Below are 19803 nucleotides of genomic sequence, written 5' to 3'. Positions count from 1 at the left end.
TTTTTCTGTCCTACACATTTCCCCGAAGTCTCATTCATGCAAAAATCTCCTTGATGAAATGGGCCCCATCACACGCGAGGCCCAGGGCCCTCCCTCAGGGTGTTGGCCTGGTATAAACATGTAGGGAACCTCCACTTCCATCTTGTACCCGGAAAACCGTATGGAGACATTACAACCAAAGGGTTCCTTTGCCCTGAAAGTCGTAGTTATGTCCTACAGGTCTTTTGAGCTCTCTAAGCAGCGCCTCTTCCTGGCATATGACACCACCTGCCCTCCATGATAGGGTAATTAAGCGGCACACAGCTTGCACAATACCCACAAGACCACGTATTTGTAGGTTTAAAGTCTCATTCGGTATAAGTTGGGGTTAGTATGTGAGGTGTTAGTGGGATGTACCGTTTCAAGAACATATGACTACAACTGCTGTTCACTGAAGGAAGGAAACACGACATGACACCAGTTTAACCCTGAGCCAGCCATTCCTGGGCTCAGTGAAGCACGTTACGGAATTTAAGGACTAAATCAGGGCCTCTGTCTTACCCTAAGAAAGGCGGAGTTTACAGTAAGGCACAGTCTTCGTTGACCTTGTCAGGCATGATTCGAGTTTGTCAAAGTCGTGAGAGCACGACTCCCATAGTAAGGTGTTACCTCATTTTCCTCCTCCAGGGAACAGTAGTAGTAGACACAGGTAATAACTACCCTGTGTGTGTGCTTTGTACCTAAAATTGTTTAATGAATCAAGTGTGCATCAAGTGTGCTTTTATTTAAGTCAACTGACAAGAGACACTGTAGTAAGTACTAAAGAGTGAGAGAAAAATATATCTACTCATTCATTGTCTTTCTTATTCTTTCATTGTCTTAGTTATTACTGTGACTACAGAGATTATTCTTTCATTGGGCTTGCTGTCAAATTAACCTTGATGTTCATGTAAAGGTTGAATAAATAAATTAATAAAATGTCCCAGATCCCCCTCCTTCTCCCCAACTCCTCCCATCCATGTCCCCTCTCCACTCACCTGCTTCATTCCTCTATTGTACCTCCCCTCGGTAGTTAAACCAGTCAGGTATATAACCTGAGTTAGCTATCCAGAGAGCTCTGGGGCTCCTTGAGTCGTGGAGAGTGACGGGTACAGACGTGTAACAGGTTGGGAATAAGGAGCGAATACAGCCACTTTCCAAACCACTGGGATTGAGTGTCCTGGGACAAGAACGGAGCAAGAATGGGGCTCGGAGTAAGTCTGGTTTACACTTTTCAGGTTTACACTTTTCTAGTTTACACTTCTGAGAATCAGGATTAGGTATATTTTTGTGATTTGGTTATTGCAGTTTATAGTTGGAAAATGTTTATTATTATGTTTGCTTTCTATTATGGCTGCATGCTGTTTTAATGGCTTCTGAAGTCATAACATTGTACTGATTAGGAAAGAGGTAGACTTTCTCATCATTAAATTAATATACTTTCTGATATACAGAAGGGGAAAGATGATTACAAGCTGGCTGCAACCTCGGAAGACGATGGCAAGAAGCGGAGCAAGAAGGAGTTGAAGAAAGCAAAGGAGAAGAAGAATATGGATGAGCTAAAGAAGGAAGTTGACCTGGTGAGAATAATTTATTATAATTATTTTCATTCTGTCCATATAATATTGTTGAAACAGAAAATGCACATTATTATATCTATATGCAATGTTCACATGAAAGAACTGGAGTTAGCTGGCCACTATTTGAATAGATACATTGACACAGCTTCAAAGAATGTTTGAGAACTCCCTAATTCAACAAGCAATTGTTATTTTTTGCTTTCCGTCTCTATTTCCCCTCCCTCCCTCCCTCCCTCCTTCTCTCTCTTTCTTTTTCTTATCTGATTTAGGATGACCACAAGTTGACCTTGGATGAACTTCACAGGAAATACGGCACAGACTTGGCCAGGGTGAGTAAGTGAATGTGAGTGAAAGAGTGTGTGCATGTCTCCCTTCCTTTCTATGACACGGACTACCAGTTGTTGGTCAAGCTAACTAAACCGCCACACCTTGCCCACTAAACACTAAAATGTTCCTGTCTGGATGTGGCCCTCAGAGTGACTGTCATGTGTCATTTTAGATGATTTAAAGTAGCGTAGGTTACGGCACAAGGTAATGTCATGAGTAGAACTAATCATACCTTCAAAGTTTATGATGCTGTCTCCAGGGAAAGTTTACACTGCGAAATGCATATTTTCAGATTGTGTGCTCATGTAACGCACTTATAGATTATTATTATCCGTTGGTGTAAAAAACATTCATATGCAACTACGTTTTTTATCCAGAGAGACTTACAGTCGTGAATGCAAAACAATAATTTTCATACAGGTAGTCTGTGGGAATCTAACAAAGGCCTTGACAGGATCACAACAACTCAGCCGCGTGGGATCACATCAACATGTTCTAACAAGTCGTTTTTGTAGGTTTAACAGTGAATATCTGCAATTTCTTCAGCTTTGTGTGGAGAACAATTATGCAAGTCCTAAACATTGTTTTGTGCAGAAGGGATACCAGCTAAACACTATTTTGGTGATGAAGCCCAGATAATGATCTGTTGATATTTGATCCTGGGACTTTCCAGTACAAGGGGCACATTCACACGGGAACATTGGGAGCAGTGAGCTCTACGTGGTTATGATGGGTGAGGCACGGTGTGGTATGTGGTTATCTTGCCAGACAAGATTTTCTTGCTGACGCAAGGTACAGAGGATGTGTTCAGCTCCATCGGTAATTATTACCTCTGTGTATTGCCCTACTCTCGGGTCCTTTCCCTTCACTACATTTCCCTGCCTTTCACTCCTTCATCCCTACCCAGGGTCTGACCTCGGCTCGGGCTAGGGAGATCCTTCTTCGTGATGGCCCCAACACCCTGACCCCTCCCCCCACAACCCCTGAGTGGGTGAAGTTCTGCAGGCAGCTCTTTGGCGGGTTCTCCATGCTGCTGTGGATCGGAGCTATTCTTTGCTTCCTGGCCTACGCAATCCAGGCCGTCTCAGAGGAGGAGCCTGCCAATGATAATGTGAGAATAATTGAATCTGGAAATAATTTGGGAACAAGCCTCTAAGGTCTGGTGGGATTTTAATACTTAATTCTAATTTTAATATTCTAATAATCTTATTGCACATAATTTTTTGCAGTTGTACCTGGGTGTTGTACTCTCAGTAGTTGTCATTGTCACTGGCTGTTTCTCCTACTACCAAGAGGCCAAGAGTTCAAAGATCATGGACTCCTTCAAGAACCTGGTCCCACAGGTTAGACTCCTTGCATTGTTAAAGAAATCTCATAACAATTCCATCTTATTGTTATGTAGATAGAGTGTAATCCTTGTAACTGCCTTATAGCAAGCTCTAGTTGTACGTGATGGTGAGAAGAAGAACATCAATGCTGAAGAAGTGGTGGTTGGAGATCTAGTGGAGGTGAAAGGAGGAGACCGGATCCCAGCTGACTTGCGTGTCATCTCCGCCAGCGGCTGCAAGGTTGGTTCTTTAAAATAAAATCCATGTAACATTTAGCCCTTTTAAAAATGCATATTCTGTTGTAATTTTTTGGCCAAAGTTTAGGGATTATAAAAAAAAAGATATATACCTCAAATATCATCCTCCTGACGAGTATAATCTGGCCAATTAGCAGTCTAGGGAAGGATGAGATGGCCAATAAGCAGTCATTTTCATTTATTAATTTTCATGTTTAATCACTGTTATAAGACCACATCATACTGTTGGGTTGCACCTCAATCATTCCTACACAGAAAAGTTGCTTTTTAACATGCTTAATAAAATAATAAGTTCTTAGGTAATAGGTAATATTTCATAGAAATCTGGAGGCATTGGGCAGTTTAAGTAATGTGTCATTCCTCATTCATTTGATGCATTCCTCTCCACCCACTCAGGTGGACAACTCCTCCCTCACTGGTGAATCCGAGCCCCAGACTCGCTCTCCGGACTTCTCCAATGACAACCCCCTGGAGACCAGGAACATTGCCTTCTTCTCAACCAACTGTGTTGAAGGTAAACATCTGTTTGAAGCCATAATGACTGAATAGGGAAAATTGCTTGAAAAGTTCCAATTCTCCATGTTATGTCTTTCCAGGAACTGCCAGAGGTGTCGTCATCAACACTGGTGACCACACTGTCATGGGTCGTATTGCCTCCCTGGCAACGAGTCTGGAAGGTGGGAAGACGCCTATCGCTGTAGAGATTGAACACTTCATCCACATCATCACCGGTGTGGCTGTCTTCCTGGGCGTGTCTTTCTTCATTCTCTCCCTCATTCTGGGATATGGTTGGCTGGAAGCGTGTATCTTCCTCATTGGAATCATTGTTGCTAATGTACCAGAGGGTCTCCTGGCCACTGTAACTGTGAGTGCTGATGAAATCATGTTTAACAAACACTTCTGACCAACAACCACTGTCTCATTGTTAATTCATCAACCCTCTGATATGACTTCCTGTCTCAGGTCTGTCTGACTCTGACGGCCAAGCGGATGGCCAAGAAGAACTGCCTGGTGAAGAATCTTGAAGCTGTGGAGACCCTGGGATCCACCTCCACCATCTGCTCTGACAAGACCGGAACCCTGACCCAGAACAGAATGACCGTGGCTCACATGTGGTTCGACAACCAGATCCATGAGGCCGACACCACAGAGAACCAGAGTGGTACCTCCTTTGACAGAAGCTCTCCCACCTGGGCTGCCCTGGCAAGAGTCGCTGGCCTGTGTAACCGTGCCGTCTTCCTGGCAGAACAGAGCAATGTTCCTATCCTCAAGAGGGATGTGGCTGGTGATGCTTCAGAGTCTGCCCTGCTTAAATGTATTGAGCTGTGCTGTGGGTCTGTCAAAGAAATGAGAGAAAAGTACCGCAAGGTTGCTGAAATTCCCTTCAATTCCACCAACAAATATCAGGTAACTACATACACTTTGTATACTATCTCTGGGATAACAAAGGGTTTAACATAGATCATTTTGGTCAAAAAAAGAATGTAAATGGAAGAAGCCACTAACCCTTTTTTGTGCCTAATAATAATATTTCAGGCACAGTAGGACTAACTGGTCATTACCTAGAGACTTTATTGTGTAATCTGATCAAATACTCATTCCGTCACTAGCTCTCCATTCATAAGAACATTGTGACCGGAGAGTCTAAACACCTGCTGGTGATGAAGGGAGCCCCTGAGAGGATCCTGGACCGCTGCTCCACCATCCTGATCCAGGGAAAAGAACAGGCCCTGGATGAAGATTTGAAGGAATCCTTCCAGAATGCCTACGAAGAGCTGGGAGGACTGGGAGAGAGAGTGCTGGGTAAGTAAAAACATGCCAGTATTGAAAAGTATTCATCCAAGGGTATTCACTGAGTTTTTAACAGAATTAATGGTCTTGAACATGTTGTAATTTTTTTTAAACTGTGTCCTTTCAGGTTTCTGCCATTTCCAGCTGCCTGATGACCAGTTTGCAGAAGGCTTTGAGTTTGATTGTGAAGAGGTGAACTTCCCCACTGAGAACCTGTGCTTCGTTGGCCTAATGTCCATGATTGACCCACCTCGGGCAGCTGTGCCTGACGCTGTTGGCAAGTGCAGGAGTGCTGGAATCAAGGTATGACCATATCAGACTAAACTCAAAACATTCATAACTGCCACAGTGTTCAGGCCTCTAATTCAGAGCACTTGCCTTCCTTCACTTAGGTTATCATGGTCACTGGTGATCATCCCATCACTGCCAAGGCCATTGCAAAGGGTGTGGGCATCATCTCTGAGGGCAACGAGACTGTGGAGGACATCGCTGCTCGTCTGAAAATCCCAGTTTCTGAGGTCAACCCAAGGTATGTTGCTGTTTGTTGTGCACAGTTCCGCTCAAAGGTTTGCATACCCTTGGAGAATTGATAATATATTAACCATTTGTAAAGAAAACATGAGTGAGCAGACAAAATACATGTTTTATTTCGTAAGGGATTCACATTCAACTGTAGGTCATGACAGAATGGTAATTTTTGTTCAAGTATCGTCGTATTGTGCTCCTTGAAACAACCACACAACCACACTGGAAAAATGATTCTGGCAGTTTTGGCTACATGACCTTGGGTATCTGTTCATTAAATTCTACCTGCTCTGCAATTGGGACAATACCTCTGCCTCTCATGAGTCGTATTATGGGAGAATCAGTGGAGCAACTTCGTTAACGAGACCTAAAATCTTTGCGATAAACAGTTTAATACGGGGGATATTAACTATCCCTTTAAGATCTGGGCTAAAAGCTGGACCAAATGTCCAAATATTATAAAGACAGACAAAATGTTCACATGAATGTAGCTTATATTTTTATTTTCCTTCTTTGTGCTGTCCAGAGATGCCAAGGCCTGTGTTGTCCATGGTGGGGAGCTGAAAGACCTAGCCAGTGAACAGCTGGATGAAATTTTGGCCCACCACACTGAGATTGTATTTGCCAGAACCTCTCCTCAGCAGAAGCTGATCATTGTGGAGGGCTGCCAGCGCCAGGTAACATTTGATTTAATTAATCCAGGCTAAAAAAATCAGGAAGAATGACTGCATCTTATTTTCGAAGTTGCCAAGATCTGTGAACAATTCTCTTTGCTCATCCTCAGGGGGCCATTGTGGCTGTGACTGGTGACGGAGTGAATGATTCTCCTGCCCTAAAGAAGGCTGACATTGGCGTTGCTATGGGAATCTCTGGATCTGACGTCTCCAAGCAGGCAGCTGACATGATCCTCCTGGACGACAACTTTGCCTCCATCGTTACTGGTGTTGAAGAGGGTACGAGAAGCTATAATGATGGTTATTGACCTGCTTGGGCTACATCCTTCTCTCCTCACCCTGACTTTCCCTTTATCCCACCCATCTATTTCCCATCAGGCCGTCTGATCTTTGACAACTTGAAGAAGTCCATCGCCTACACCCTGACCAGTAACATTCCAGAAATCTCACCATTCCTCCTCTTCATCATAGCCAACATTCCACTGCCCCTAGGAACTGTTACCATCCTCTGCATCGACCTGGGAACTGACATGGTGGGTCCTTTAGATGTGGATATTCCACCTTTAAATCAAATATGATCACATGTTCTGATACATTTCAATTACCAAAGACTGGTCTAATAAGAATGATCTCTCCCATTATTCCTTTCAAGGTCCCTGCTATCTCGTTGGCCTATGAAGAAGCTGAGAACGACATCATGAAAAGACAGCCGAGAAACTCCAAAACAGACAAACTGGTCAACGAGAGACTTATTAGCATAGCCTATGGTCAAATTGGTAAGAGTCAAATTGCTTTGACTCTAACCTATTTTATTATTTCCAATCAGATCCTTTTTTTGACGATGTACTGTCCTCTATACCCTCCACAGGTATGATGCAGGCCACAGCCGGGTTCTTCACATACTTTGTGATTCTGGCTGAGAACGGGTTCTTGCCCATGGATCTGCTTGGTATGCGTATGAACTGGGACAACAAGTTTGTAAACGACATGGAGGACAGCTACGGCCAGCAGTGGGTGAGTACACTTGTGTTATATGGGTTACTGCTAGCCATGTTTGATAAGTTCCTTTTGAAATGACAAGCCGATTCCCATTTTGGCGTTTGTAGACCTTGCGACCACTTGGCGCTCATTTTCCCTATGATCGGTTACTCACCTCATGCTGTGTTTTGTTAGCTACCCGTGGCTATTATCTAGCACTTTGCGTTTTGTCTTGATGAATCACTAGCATTGAGCCAATCAGAAAACGGGAGAAGAAATTGCTGGAAAAAGTCAACTGGAGAGAGAAAAATAAGGGATTTATTGCACATGTGCAAAACTGCAAATCACCTACACAGCTTTTCCAGTGAGAAGTAGTCAATGTGCATTCGATGTTTGATAAGGAGCTAACTGCTCTTGCGTCAAAACACAAACCAAGTGTGTTTATTTTATTTTTAATTAGTATAAATTACAAAATTATGAATTTCATTCCCATCTGAAAAGGTCATGAATAAATGTGACACAGTATCAGGAAAATCTTGGATTAGGGTTGTTGCACAGCTTTCATTTGGGATCATCAGCGGAGGAAAATGGGCCGTGAGAATGCTATAGCATCTTAGTCACCATCAGGAAGTCAGAGACAAACAGGTCTGAAGCCTAACTTGCTTTGGGATTCGTAAACAGATCGTGACCGATCCTCCAGAACTACTATTTATTCAGTACCCACTTTCGGTGCAGCTTCCACACAGGCTGAAGGCACATGGTGTCAGTCAGAGTATTCAATCATCTTTCACTACAAAAATGTTACAATGTAATAAATCCGTAAATTCTCGCTTTATTCTCCCTTTTTTTTCTACAAAACCTTCTCTCCACATGTGGTCGGCAATCCATCCCCCAGACATATGAACACAGAAAAATTGTGGAGTTCACCTGCCACACAGCATTCTTCGCCAGCATTGTAGTTGTGCAGTGGGCTGATCTGATCATCTGCAAGACCAGGAGGAACTCTATCATACAGCAGGGAATGAAGTGAGTACACCCGCTAATGTCCATGATCTTTACCCCAGGTCTTAAATTGGCTTTTTCTTCATCCTGACCATCACTGCAGGTTTTGACATCCCCCCCCAGAACACATCGCCGTGTCATGCAGCCTTGCATGCAACCCATGAGAATGATATTGTTCCTTCCTCCTACCTCAGGAACCGTGTTCTCATCTTTGGCCTGTTTGCGGAGACTGCCCTGGCTCTTTTCCTGTCTTACTGCCCTGGGATGGATATTGCCCTGAGAATGTACCCGCTCAAGTGAGTTGACCCTTCAGATTCTCCGTGCCGTCGTCTGCATTTAGGCTGGGAACAAAGGTCAGGATGAGTGGTCCAGTGGGTTGATATTAAAATGTGCAGAGACATCGATGGTCTGAGCTTCAGGGTCAGTTGAGTTTCACTAGCCAGCTGAAGTGCAAACGCAATCTGACAGTGATAAAACGCCACTTGACATTCAGGGGCCCCCGTGAGTGCTTTAGCTCTCTGTTAATTGCTTTTGTTAGTTTATTTCTCTCTTCATAATTGCCTTTTCTTCTCATTTGACTCAAATGTCTTCCTCTCGTTCCTCAGGCCTAGCTGGTGGTTCTGTGCCTTACCTTACTCCCTGCTCATCTTCCTCTATGATGAGACTAGGAGATACATCCTGCGTCGGAACCCAGGAGGTAAGTTTTTCAGGACTTTGTCTTGAACATCAAAGTCGCTTTCTTCTCAGACTCCATGACAATGTCACAAAGACTTACTGTGTGGCAACCTTTCGAAATCTCACTGTGAATATTTCTTTAAGGCTGGGTGGAACAGGAAACATACTACTGAGACCGAGGGGCTTCCAGGATCACCCAGTGTCGCTCTACCGCGGCATCTCGATCAACAAAATTACATTTCAATATTTTGCATTTAAATTCATTTCAATGAACCACGTGATGATGCACTGAGCTGCACTGAGGCCTTGCTGACTGCGTTGACTTGACTGGAATAAACATCACTACAGTCTTAATGCCCAAGACTCTGTTGGATTTCATTGAATTAAATTGACATTTATGTCTATGACTAAACTGTTTTTCCCCCAGTTTTTCTGGTATTCTTTATGCTTTATTTGACAGGAGAGAGCAGTGGCTTTGTATGTTCGAGGCAGCAGCTTGAACTAACTAAGGCCCCTAACTGAAACCACTTGCATTTTAGTTATTTTCTCATTTTGGGGTAATTTATTGTGCTCTGTCCCAAGTCACATTGGTTTTTGAGATGTCTTAAACCACAGATCCTCAAATAATATGGAATATTTTGGTCTTCATTGCAATACTTCATTCACTGAACAAGAATTTAAATGTATTATTTTATGTATATAATAAAGAACAGCGAACCACCACTTTTAAACATTTAAGTGATAAAAATATTGTCTACAGTATAAATTCTTTACCATCATGTATAATTGATAAGAATTGGGTTCGAACAATCCCCTATGCAAATGGCCCTTAGACTTCATGATGGGCCACTCAAACGTGGAGAGGGTAGGCAACAACACAACACACAGCACTCAAACTCAAAATGGGGCCCCTTCGGTTCTCCCATGACTGCACGGCTGAGCCACGCCAGCACCGTGATCAAGTTGGCTGAAGACAGAACAGGGATCGGACTGATCACGTATGACAGTGAGAAAGCCTATAGAGAGGAGGTCAGGGATCTTCATTGTGCTGCTAGGACAACAATCACTCCCTGAATTCCAGAAGGACAAAGGAGTGGATCATGGATTACACGAAAGGGAGAGACTGGACAAGGATGAGATTGAAGGGGAGTGGGATATGAAGTCCAACCTAACACCTACATGCATGACAAAAGAATTAGGAAACAGCTTGACTGTGCCTAGGGCCCCGGATCCTCAAAAAGGTTCTACAGAGGCCCCACTGGGGGCATCCTGACAGGTTGCTACTGTCAAGGTCATCACTGGGACCAAGACGAAAACCTACAAATGTATTATTACTTAATGATAAATATGTTAATTATACATAGAACTGCAGTTCAAATTGTACCGTTCTGTGTTACATGTGGGTCCTACACTTTCATGTTAACGAGGTGAGAAAGATGGACTTATAAATGTTGGTGGATAGATGTTCATAGACCCAACAACACAAAGAAAAATAATGCCATACAAAATAATGCCAGTTTTCCGCACCAAAAAGTGGAACATTGTTGACGGGTTAGTTAATTCTCCACATTTAAATATTTTATGTATTATTGAGCCTTCTGTCAAGTTACCCACACCTGTATTTACATACAGTATAACTCAGCTTCCATGCACCACTGAACACTTACAAAAGAACTCCCTTTACATGTTCACGCTATTGTCATTGTTTATTATTATAATGTCATCATTGTGTACATATTTCTTTGGGTTATACATGTTTCTATCTCAGTGTTTCCCAATCCTGGTCCTCGGGAGCCAAAGGGGTGCATGTTTTAGTTTTTGCCCTAGCACTCACACATCTGATTGGGTCCCGAGGACCAGGATTGGGAAACACTGTAATCTATCTTTTGAATATTTTATTATTGGTATAATATACGATTGTGCTCATAAGTTTGCATACCCAGGCAGAAATTGTCAAATTTTGGGATTGATTTTGAAAATATGACTGATCAGGCAAAACACTGTCTTTAATTCAAGGATATTGATCATATGAAGCCATTTATTATCACATAGTTGTTTAGCTCCTTTTTAAATCATAATGATAACAGAAATCACCCAAATGGCCCTGATCAAAAGTTTTCATACCCTTGAATATTTGGCCTTGTTACAGACACACAAGGTGACATACACAGGTGAAAATGGCAATTAAAGGTGAATTTCACATACCTGTGGCTTAAATTGCAATTAGTGTCTAGATAGATAAACTCTGCTAGATACTAAGCCATTAGGAGCAGAAAATAACTGTCAAAAGACCTCCGTAACAAGGTAATGGAACTTTATACAGATGGAAAAGGATATAAAAAGCTATCCAAAGCCTTGCAAATGCCAGTCAGTACTGTTCAATCACTTATTAAGAAGTGGAAAATTAAGGGATCTCTTGATACCAAGCCACGGTCAGGTAGACCAAGAAAGATTTCAGCTAAAACTGCAAGAAGAATTGTTCGGGATATAAAGAATAACCCACAGGTAACCTCAAGAGAAATACAGGCTGCTCTGGAAAAAGATGGTGTGATTGGTTCAAGGAGCACAATACGACGATACTTGAACAAAAATGAGCTGCATGGTCGAGTTGCCAGAAAGAAGCCTTTACTGTGCCAATGCCACAAAAAAGCCTGGTTACAATATGCCTGACAACATCTTGACATGCATCATGGCTTCTGGCACACTGTCATTTAGAGTGATGAGACCAAAATAGAGCATTATGGTCACAACCATAAGAGCTATATTTGGAGAGGGATCAACAAGGCCTATAGTGAACAGAATACCATCCCCACTGTGAAGCATGGTGGTGACTCACTGATATTTTGGGGATGTGTGAGCTCTACAGGCAGGGGGAATTTTGTGAAAATTGATCACAAGATGAATGCAGCATGTTATCAGAAAATACTAACAGACAACTTGCATTATTCTGCACGAAAGCTGCGCATGGGACGCTCTTGGACTTTCCAGCACAACAATGACCCTAAGCACAAGGCCAAGTTGACCCTCCAGTGGTTACAGCAGAAAAAGGTGAAGGTTCAGGAGTGGCCATCACTGTCTCCTGACCTTAAGATCATCAAGCCACTCTGGGGAGATCTCAAACATTCGGTTCATGCAAGACGACCAAAGACTTTGCATGACCTGGATGCAAGACGAATGGGCAGCTATACCACCTGCAAGAATTTGGGGCCTCATAGACAACTATTACTATTACTATTATTGCACACCGTCATTGATGCTAAAGGGGGCAACACACAGTATTAAGAACTAAGGGAATGCAGACTTGTGAACAGGGGTCAGGTCATTTTTTATGATTGTGCCATTCTGTTATGTTGAATGTGAATCCCATGAGAAATAAAATTTGGTTTTTGCCTGCTCGCTCATGTTTTCTTTAAATATGGTTCATATATTACAAATTCTCCAAGGGTATGCAAACTTTGGAGCACAACTATACGTATGAGATTCTAAGTCTGTACTGTTGGAAAAGTAAATGAACATTTCACTGTCAGTCTAAACCTGTCATTAATATAGAATGGGAAGGATAGCATTTATGAAGTAAACTTAGTTTATTTTTTAACTGAATGTGTTGGCTAACCATCAATATGTTTAATATACCAGGCATCCTATTAAATCGGGTGAACACACAGCCTATTCAGACTACTCAAGTAGATGAACAACATTAGTGGGCTGGTTTGCACTGGTGAAACATCTCAAGTTATGTGGTATACCTTTCTGACACACACTCCGCGCAGACTTTGCTACATATTTCCTCTCCTGTTTTTGGATTGCTTCAGAGCTGGCATCTAGCGATTTCACAAGATGAAATTCTAGGTGTTAGACGTTAGCCATGAGAGGTGTGGTCATGTGAGATGATGGTGACTGTCACAACCCAGCTCTAAGAAATTTCAGGTAGAAGAAAAGAAGGTATTTATTAATTAACTCAGGGAAGAGCACAAACTGTCAAAATCCCATGTGCAATATAACAACCGCATGACCAACAAATAGGTCACAAAGCAATGCTTTACAATTATTTACAAGTAGATCCCAAACAAACCAGCGCAACCAATAAGCCCATAAGTGTTAGCCAAACACATCCAAGCTACATATATACCTCCAATTGCCTTACCTAAACTAATAGCCCTAGCCAAATAGCAAAAAGCTAACAAAGAAAACGTCTTACCAAAAACAGTGTCCTTTACCCAGACTTCAAAATCATAGGACCTGACGAATTGGAAAATGTATTAAATAACTTGAGGACAAACGTGAGAAAAAACACAAACTGACACCATAACTCAAACTAAAAGTGTCAGCATGGATAAAGGTTTTTCAGAAAAATAGGGAACCAGGACCTTTATCCCCAGGCCCAGGTGCACTTGATCAACACTGACAACCCTCCCAGCCTACTGACTCTCTGCAAAAGACAACAATAGAGAAAGAGAAAGCAGCAGAGCAGGGGAGGGTTATTACTGTCATCACTAGGTCAACAAAAAACAGACTCAAAGGTCTCAGTTAAGGTTTTCAATGATACATGAGGCAGTCAATTCAAGGGAAAAGGAAAGAAGTTGAGAAGGAAAGCTACAAACTGTCTTTATATTCAGTAATAACTAAGGTGTGGATTCATGGAATGTTTAATGTTTTCTGAAAATGATTCTTGATTCTGTCTTGCAATCCTTAGGATTCTACATCAATCGCTGGATTAGTAGTTTCAAGTTTCAAGGTTTATTTGTCCAATGCACTGAACAACACAGCGTCATCCTGCAAAATGAAATTTGTGTGAAATGGCACCCGACAACTATGTAGTGAGAATTAAGAGGAAAAATACATAAGAAAAAATATTGCCAAAAAAATAAAATAAAGCAATAATATACATAACACTGTACACTAGTAGCACTTTAAAAAGAGTACTGTAAACTAGCAGCAATCTGGGTAGTAGTATTGAACATTATAGGTATGGCAAGTATAGCAATATTATACATAATAATATATGTAAACTTGCAGCAATTTGGTAGAATTGTTGAATTTTATCAATACATATGAGTGTAATAAGCTTAGGAAGGGTGGCATAGCACACTGCACCTACATAGTGAGAATTAAGAAGAAAAATATACGGCACAATTATGTTAAAGTAAAGTTACAATATACCTATTGATTCTTTAATAACATAAATTACAAATTCCTAATTAGCACACTACACCTACATAGTGAAAATTAAGAAGAAAATATATATACAGCAAAAATATGGTAAAGTAAAGTAACAATATACCCAACTGATTCTTTAATAACATAAATTACACATTCCTCATTAGCATTGTTCAACTGTCATAAACCAACAGAACAGAATAAATAATATTTTTTGACGTTAATAATGCTGTATATCATAAACACATGGTTGAAGTACAATTTGAATAGCATGTATGGTCTAGTCTGAATACACATTTAAAAGTAGTTACATTATCTACAGTCCAATCCTGTAGCTTTTTTTCAAAATACAGGTCGGGTGGTCACTTTTTTATTGTTTAAATGTTGGATCCCAGATTTTAGTTAGTGAAAACAAATGTTGAAAGGTCATTGAAATAATTTTCAAAGGATGCCCATTAGGCCTTCTTTTGAATACTAGTCAAATATTTTCCTACTGAACACAAAAACAGACCGAAAAATATAAAAGGTCTCACAGATAATATACAGGGTGTGCTTCTATTCATGAATTAAAATACAAACCATTAAGACCAAAAAGATAAACAAACAAAAACACACAAAAACAACAGATCCTAACAGTCACAGCATTGTGCAGATGTCTTCATTTGCATCTCTTTTCCTGCCCTGTCAACACTTATTATTGTAGTGTAGAAACCACTCAAATGCTACATTTCCATTAACACTTTTACCCCATCACTAGTGTACCCACAGGGTTTTATGTTAATGTAATATAAAGAGCCAGTCTTTTAAAAACCACTCTCCATTCTTCCCATAACAATGCCCAGTTCTTTTCAGTGAGAGATTTTCACTTCTTAGTAGTAGAGGAAACCAACACAGCAGCAACAGCAAAACACGACAGAAAAGAGCAATGACTGCAGAGTTTAGACTCTGCTAACCTGAATGCTGAGACTAAACAACCGTCTATTTCAGTAACTTGATTGCTGCATGAATATCTCCTCTTGACTGCCCTGTAGACACTAAACATACCCGTTTTTTTAGGCAACACTATGTCTCTAAACAAATTACAGGTAAGCCCAAACTGCACCAAAATATGCTGTGTGTAGTATACATCTGCCAAAATGTTGCCATCACACAGGAAACAGATCCTGGAAGATGAACAGCTTACTCCCTCCTGACCCCAAAAATGAATTGGCTTTAATGGTTTGGGGTTGGTGGAAGGGTGTGGTGACAGACATTGTAAAGACCACTGGGGAATCGCAGAAAACAGATTCTCCCCGTAGATCCTCTATCTAATGCTTACTGGAACAGGACGGAAAATATAGAGTAAAAGACAGGAGTCTGCTTTTGTCTTAGTCTACGCATGGATCAAATGCAAAACTGAGCTTACCTATCTGTCCACGGGATGAATAAATAAAGTCAAGCCTTAATTATATGGTCTATACAATGGATGGCGGGGTATTTCTTCCCCACTAGGGGGCATTGTGCAGATGGAGAGAAGCCTGTGCTATCGTTTGCTCCTTGGGGACAGGATTGTGATAGTTTCCATGGCAACTCATTTATAGGATGTGAGATATTTTTAGTTCTCTCTTTGAAAATGCACATACACAAACATACACTCACACACACTGTGCTCAAGTGTGCTGCTTTCTCCCCGTCTGTCCACAAGTCTCTATACGACAGAGTAACCTTTCAAGTAGAATTCAGACAAACACTTTCAAGTTGCTTTTTGCTAAAAGTCCACAGAATATCATCAAGGACCCATGCCCAAGCCATACACACTCCTTAACATCTTCAGTTTAATAATTAGTAGGTTGGGTTTCTAAGGTTTTCGGAAAACACTTGAACAGGAATGGTCTTAACATTGGGATGGCCATGAGACGAGGTAGTTGAAAGAAGAATGTAGTTAGGGGTGTAGGGTTTGAACGTAACTTGAAGGTAAGCAATCTTTTACCTGGCAGAAGGCTGCAGAGCATTGGATCCTGGACCTCCAGACTCAAGTGGCGCTTTTGCACTGCATGGTACTGGCTTGACTGTACTCGCCTAGCCTCTACTCTCTTTGGAAGCTTTTCCACCGCTGAGTACCAGCTAAGAATGTGTTTATCCACAGGCCGCCTTACAAAATCTAAATTGTATTTTCACAAAATGTAGCCCCTAAAAATTTCCTTTGGAGGAAGAATTGTTTAAAATCTTTAACTGTCGAAAAGCATAGTTATGAATGTATTAATTCCATTGAGAATATTTTCAACACGCTGGCATTACCATGGCATCCTAAAACCACATAGGGCTGGTTTTGCCGATACAGATTAGGCTTAGTCCCTGACAAAATAATCAAGCTCAATGGAAAATATCAATCAAAAATATCTTATAATGTTTTGTCTGTAGGTGCTACAAAGCAAAATGTGATATCTTATGGAGCTTTGTTATACTAAATATCTCAAATAACTCAAATAAATAAGACAAAATAATAAGTTTAATCAAACATAAACACTTAAACATTTACAAAACTGCTCAGAGAAAGAACAAGTAACAATGTAATAATAACCAAGTGCTATAAAGCAGAGCTCTACAGTGTTGCCAACCAAGTATTTTGCTGTGCAACCTGTTGGGATTTTGGGAGCACAAGTGAAGGCCTGAATAGCACAAACAAAAAAATTAAATAATTCACCACAAAACTCTTGTCTTCACAGCTCAAATAAGAAAGGCAGACAGATATTCCCCAGATAATAATTGTTATAATGATTAGGCTTCACTTCACTGCAACCCCCAAGTTACATTAAAACCTCCCAGACGTTTGCTTTCAGTTTCCAGCACAGTACGCACCGAACCCTGTCCCCAGGCAATCGCTAGGCTGGCAGCGCGCAATGAGTGCATGCACATCGCACCCACATTGTTCCCCAAGTTAAACTTTACGTCCACTCTGCTTATTGTCTCAGCATTCTGTCATTTCATTCACTTTATTATTTTTTCTTTATTCTGTCATTATAAGAACAAGGCGTTATAAGAACAATGTTAAAGTCATATATACCATATCTGGCTGTATGCAGACAATAGTGCTATTTGTGGAGTTATGTGTGCAGTGGTCCTCGTCCTGACATTGCCTGTATTTGTAGCCATTCCTTTTCCAAACTAAAATGTATCAAAACATGCGAGTAGTTGCATGGGACAAGAGAGAATGAATGGGTTAGCCAAACCACAGAGTTTTTAAACACTCAAGCTCAATATTGCGTTAGTTCTGAGAATGCTTGTGATAAAGAATCGAAACACCAGACGGGTATAAGGTTTTATAAATTAATGGCTACTGAAAAAGGTGTGCTTAGTTTCTAATTACGGCGAAATCTATATACATAACCCTGATTTGAGACAATGTCTTGTATCTGAAACAGGCGTTACATCTACATTCAAGGGACAAACTGACACTTGTTTTTCCTTTTGGTCAGAAGAACTTGTTCGGAGGTGATGGACCAGTTCCTTTATTTTTGCAGAGGCCTGTTAAGATTTAGTAACACCACTGATGAGGAAAAGAAAGATGAGTCATTAGGAACGTGGTTGGGCAACATTTCCAATAACATCAGTTTTACAACATCAGTTTCACTAATTTTAAAGAAATGTTAACCAAACAAACTTGTTTCTGAAAACATGTCAGTTCAGTTTGGATGCATATTGTATGTAGCTGAAATACTATCTGCTTATATTACACAGATAACAATAGCTGTACTCTCTGGCTAACATAGACGAGATTGGGAGAAATGGACTAGGTAACCAGATATACCACACCAGGATGTAACAAAGATATCTATAAACACTGGTCCAAAAAAACAAGGTAGATATAAACAAGTAACTACATAGTAATACACACTGGCACAGTCTTAGGGTCTCACCACAGAGGGTTGAAAAACATTTAATATGCCCCATTTTATGTAAAAGGTTGATAACAGCTTGTATCATATCTTAACTGATTGAAATAGTATCAGTTTGAGTCATCACAAAACCTTGCACCAAAACATGTGTATGACTCTTTGCGCTATTCCACCATTCATTTCTTTCATAGTTGATATTTTGATTCAATAGAAATACATTCTGTGATTCTTTTAGGCTTATAAGCCTCTGCGTTTTGAAACTCATCTAAATCTTTTTAGCACAAGGTGACGTTTGTCTATATATGTTCATACATTCACTTGGCAATTTTCTTTTTGCTGAATATAGGCTTGTATAAGATCTTGATAAAGTCACCTTCTTCAGAGATATTTACATAGTCATCAAAAAGGTGAGGCAGTGTAAGTGAACACAAAACACAGATCTTATTAAACTTGATGAAAAAATGCCTTTTGAAGTAATGGATAATAGTTGAATAACACACAGAATGGCACTCATGTTGTGCTGGTAGGTATCATGTGGATTATGGCTCAATTATTATTTCAGTCTACAAACGTAGCCCACACAGTAGCCCAACCATGTGTCACAAAGAGAAAAGTAAGATTCGCTAAGAGTTTTTTTTTTAATAGTTGGTGGGTAGACTGAACCACAAAACAAATCATGAGGAAGGCCGCAGGCTACTCAACACAACCAGCCATGTCACACACACACACACACATAATTTTGATAAGCTAGCCTATTTGTTTCGGTAGCTAAGTAGCACAAAAAAAACCAGAATCCCATCATCATCATTAGGCTATAACCAAGTTCAACATTATAATCTTATGTACTGGTACTTTCAGACACCATTTCAAAACCTACTACAGGGAGGGACGTTGTTGCAAGTATACTCACCAGAATAAATGTGTCATTGTGTTGTGGGGTAAAAGTTCATTTATATGCATTAATCTTGAAACAAGAAGTAATATGGACGTACTCTCCATCTTCTTTCCACGAAACACAAAAGTCAGTCACTGAGCACCATATATCAGGGCCAGTTCCAGGCATAATCAAAACTTGGTTATTCAAGTTGCGTAACTACATCAGTAATATAGGTACTAAATATATTTCTGATTAAGACTATATGAAACATACTGTAGAAGTGGGATTCAATGCCTGTTTTGAAATTCATGGTGATGGAGAGTAGTTTTGGGGGTAAAAACAAAAGGCATGCTAAAGACAAACTCCCATTATATAAGTAGGTTGCTAGCATCATAGAAGTCAGAGCTTCAATAGATTTTTAGGTGTAATACGGTTGACTGATGATAATGATGATGACATGAACATGTAATACGGTTGAGGTCCATGACATACAAGTAATATATAAAAACAGTGTGAAATGCACAATAGCCTAAAGCAGTGCTATAAGCAGAGCAGTGGCCTAGGGGCTGCAAATCTAACTTTTTATGGATTTCTTGTCGACCTGGAAACAAAAGAGCTTCCAGAGGCATTCTGCACATGCTAGGATCACGTCTAACATGAGATGGGGTTTCTGGAAGCTCGGGATCCTTTTGGTCTAATTAGATGAAAATGTGTCTCCTGGATATCACACTGTTTGCTC

The 19803-nt window shown here is 40.7% G+C and overlaps 1 protein-coding gene across 1 annotated transcript; it reads left to right on the top strand.

The window, feature by feature from the left end:
* The first annotated feature begins 1070 nt into the window (after nucleotides 1-1070).
* On the top strand, nucleotides 1071-9572 carry LOC105019784 (sodium/potassium-transporting ATPase subunit alpha-1). The gene is made up of 21 exons (XM_013139872.4): nucleotides 1071-1232; nucleotides 1473-1598; nucleotides 1868-1927; nucleotides 2833-3036; nucleotides 3155-3268; nucleotides 3359-3493; nucleotides 3907-4024; nucleotides 4107-4375; nucleotides 4474-4917; nucleotides 5121-5313; nucleotides 5429-5604; nucleotides 5694-5830; nucleotides 6353-6503; nucleotides 6611-6779; nucleotides 6879-7033; nucleotides 7153-7276; nucleotides 7369-7514; nucleotides 8374-8504; nucleotides 8675-8776; nucleotides 9086-9177; nucleotides 9300-9572. Exons 1-21 carry the CDS (start codon nucleotides 1221-1223, stop codon nucleotides 9326-9328), a joined length of 3087 nt encoding a protein of 1028 aa, XP_012995326.3. The 5' UTR covers nucleotides 1071-1220; the 3' UTR covers nucleotides 9329-9572.
* Nucleotides 9573-19803: the final 10231 nt, after the last annotated feature.

This window comes from Esox lucius, chromosome 22, assembly GCF_011004845.1.
Source record: "Esox lucius isolate fEsoLuc1 chromosome 22, fEsoLuc1.pri, whole genome shotgun sequence".
Lineage (NCBI taxonomy): Eukaryota > Metazoa > Chordata > Actinopteri > Esociformes > Esocidae > Esox > Esox lucius.
Note: the sequence above shows the minus strand (reverse complement) of the source record. Positions and strands in the feature narration are given on the sequence as shown.

Bases quoted from the DNA above. Each gene is read 5' to 3' on its own strand.
- LOC105019784 (XM_013139872.4), top strand. The intron at 5,314-5,428 runs GTAAGTAAAAAC...GTGTCCTTTCAG, and splicing joins ACTGGGAGAGAGAGTGCTGG to GTTTCTGCCATTTCCAGCTG. The intron at 8,505-8,674 runs GTGAGTACACCC...CTCCTACCTCAG, and splicing joins ATCATACAGCAGGGAATGAA to GAACCGTGTTCTCATCTTTG.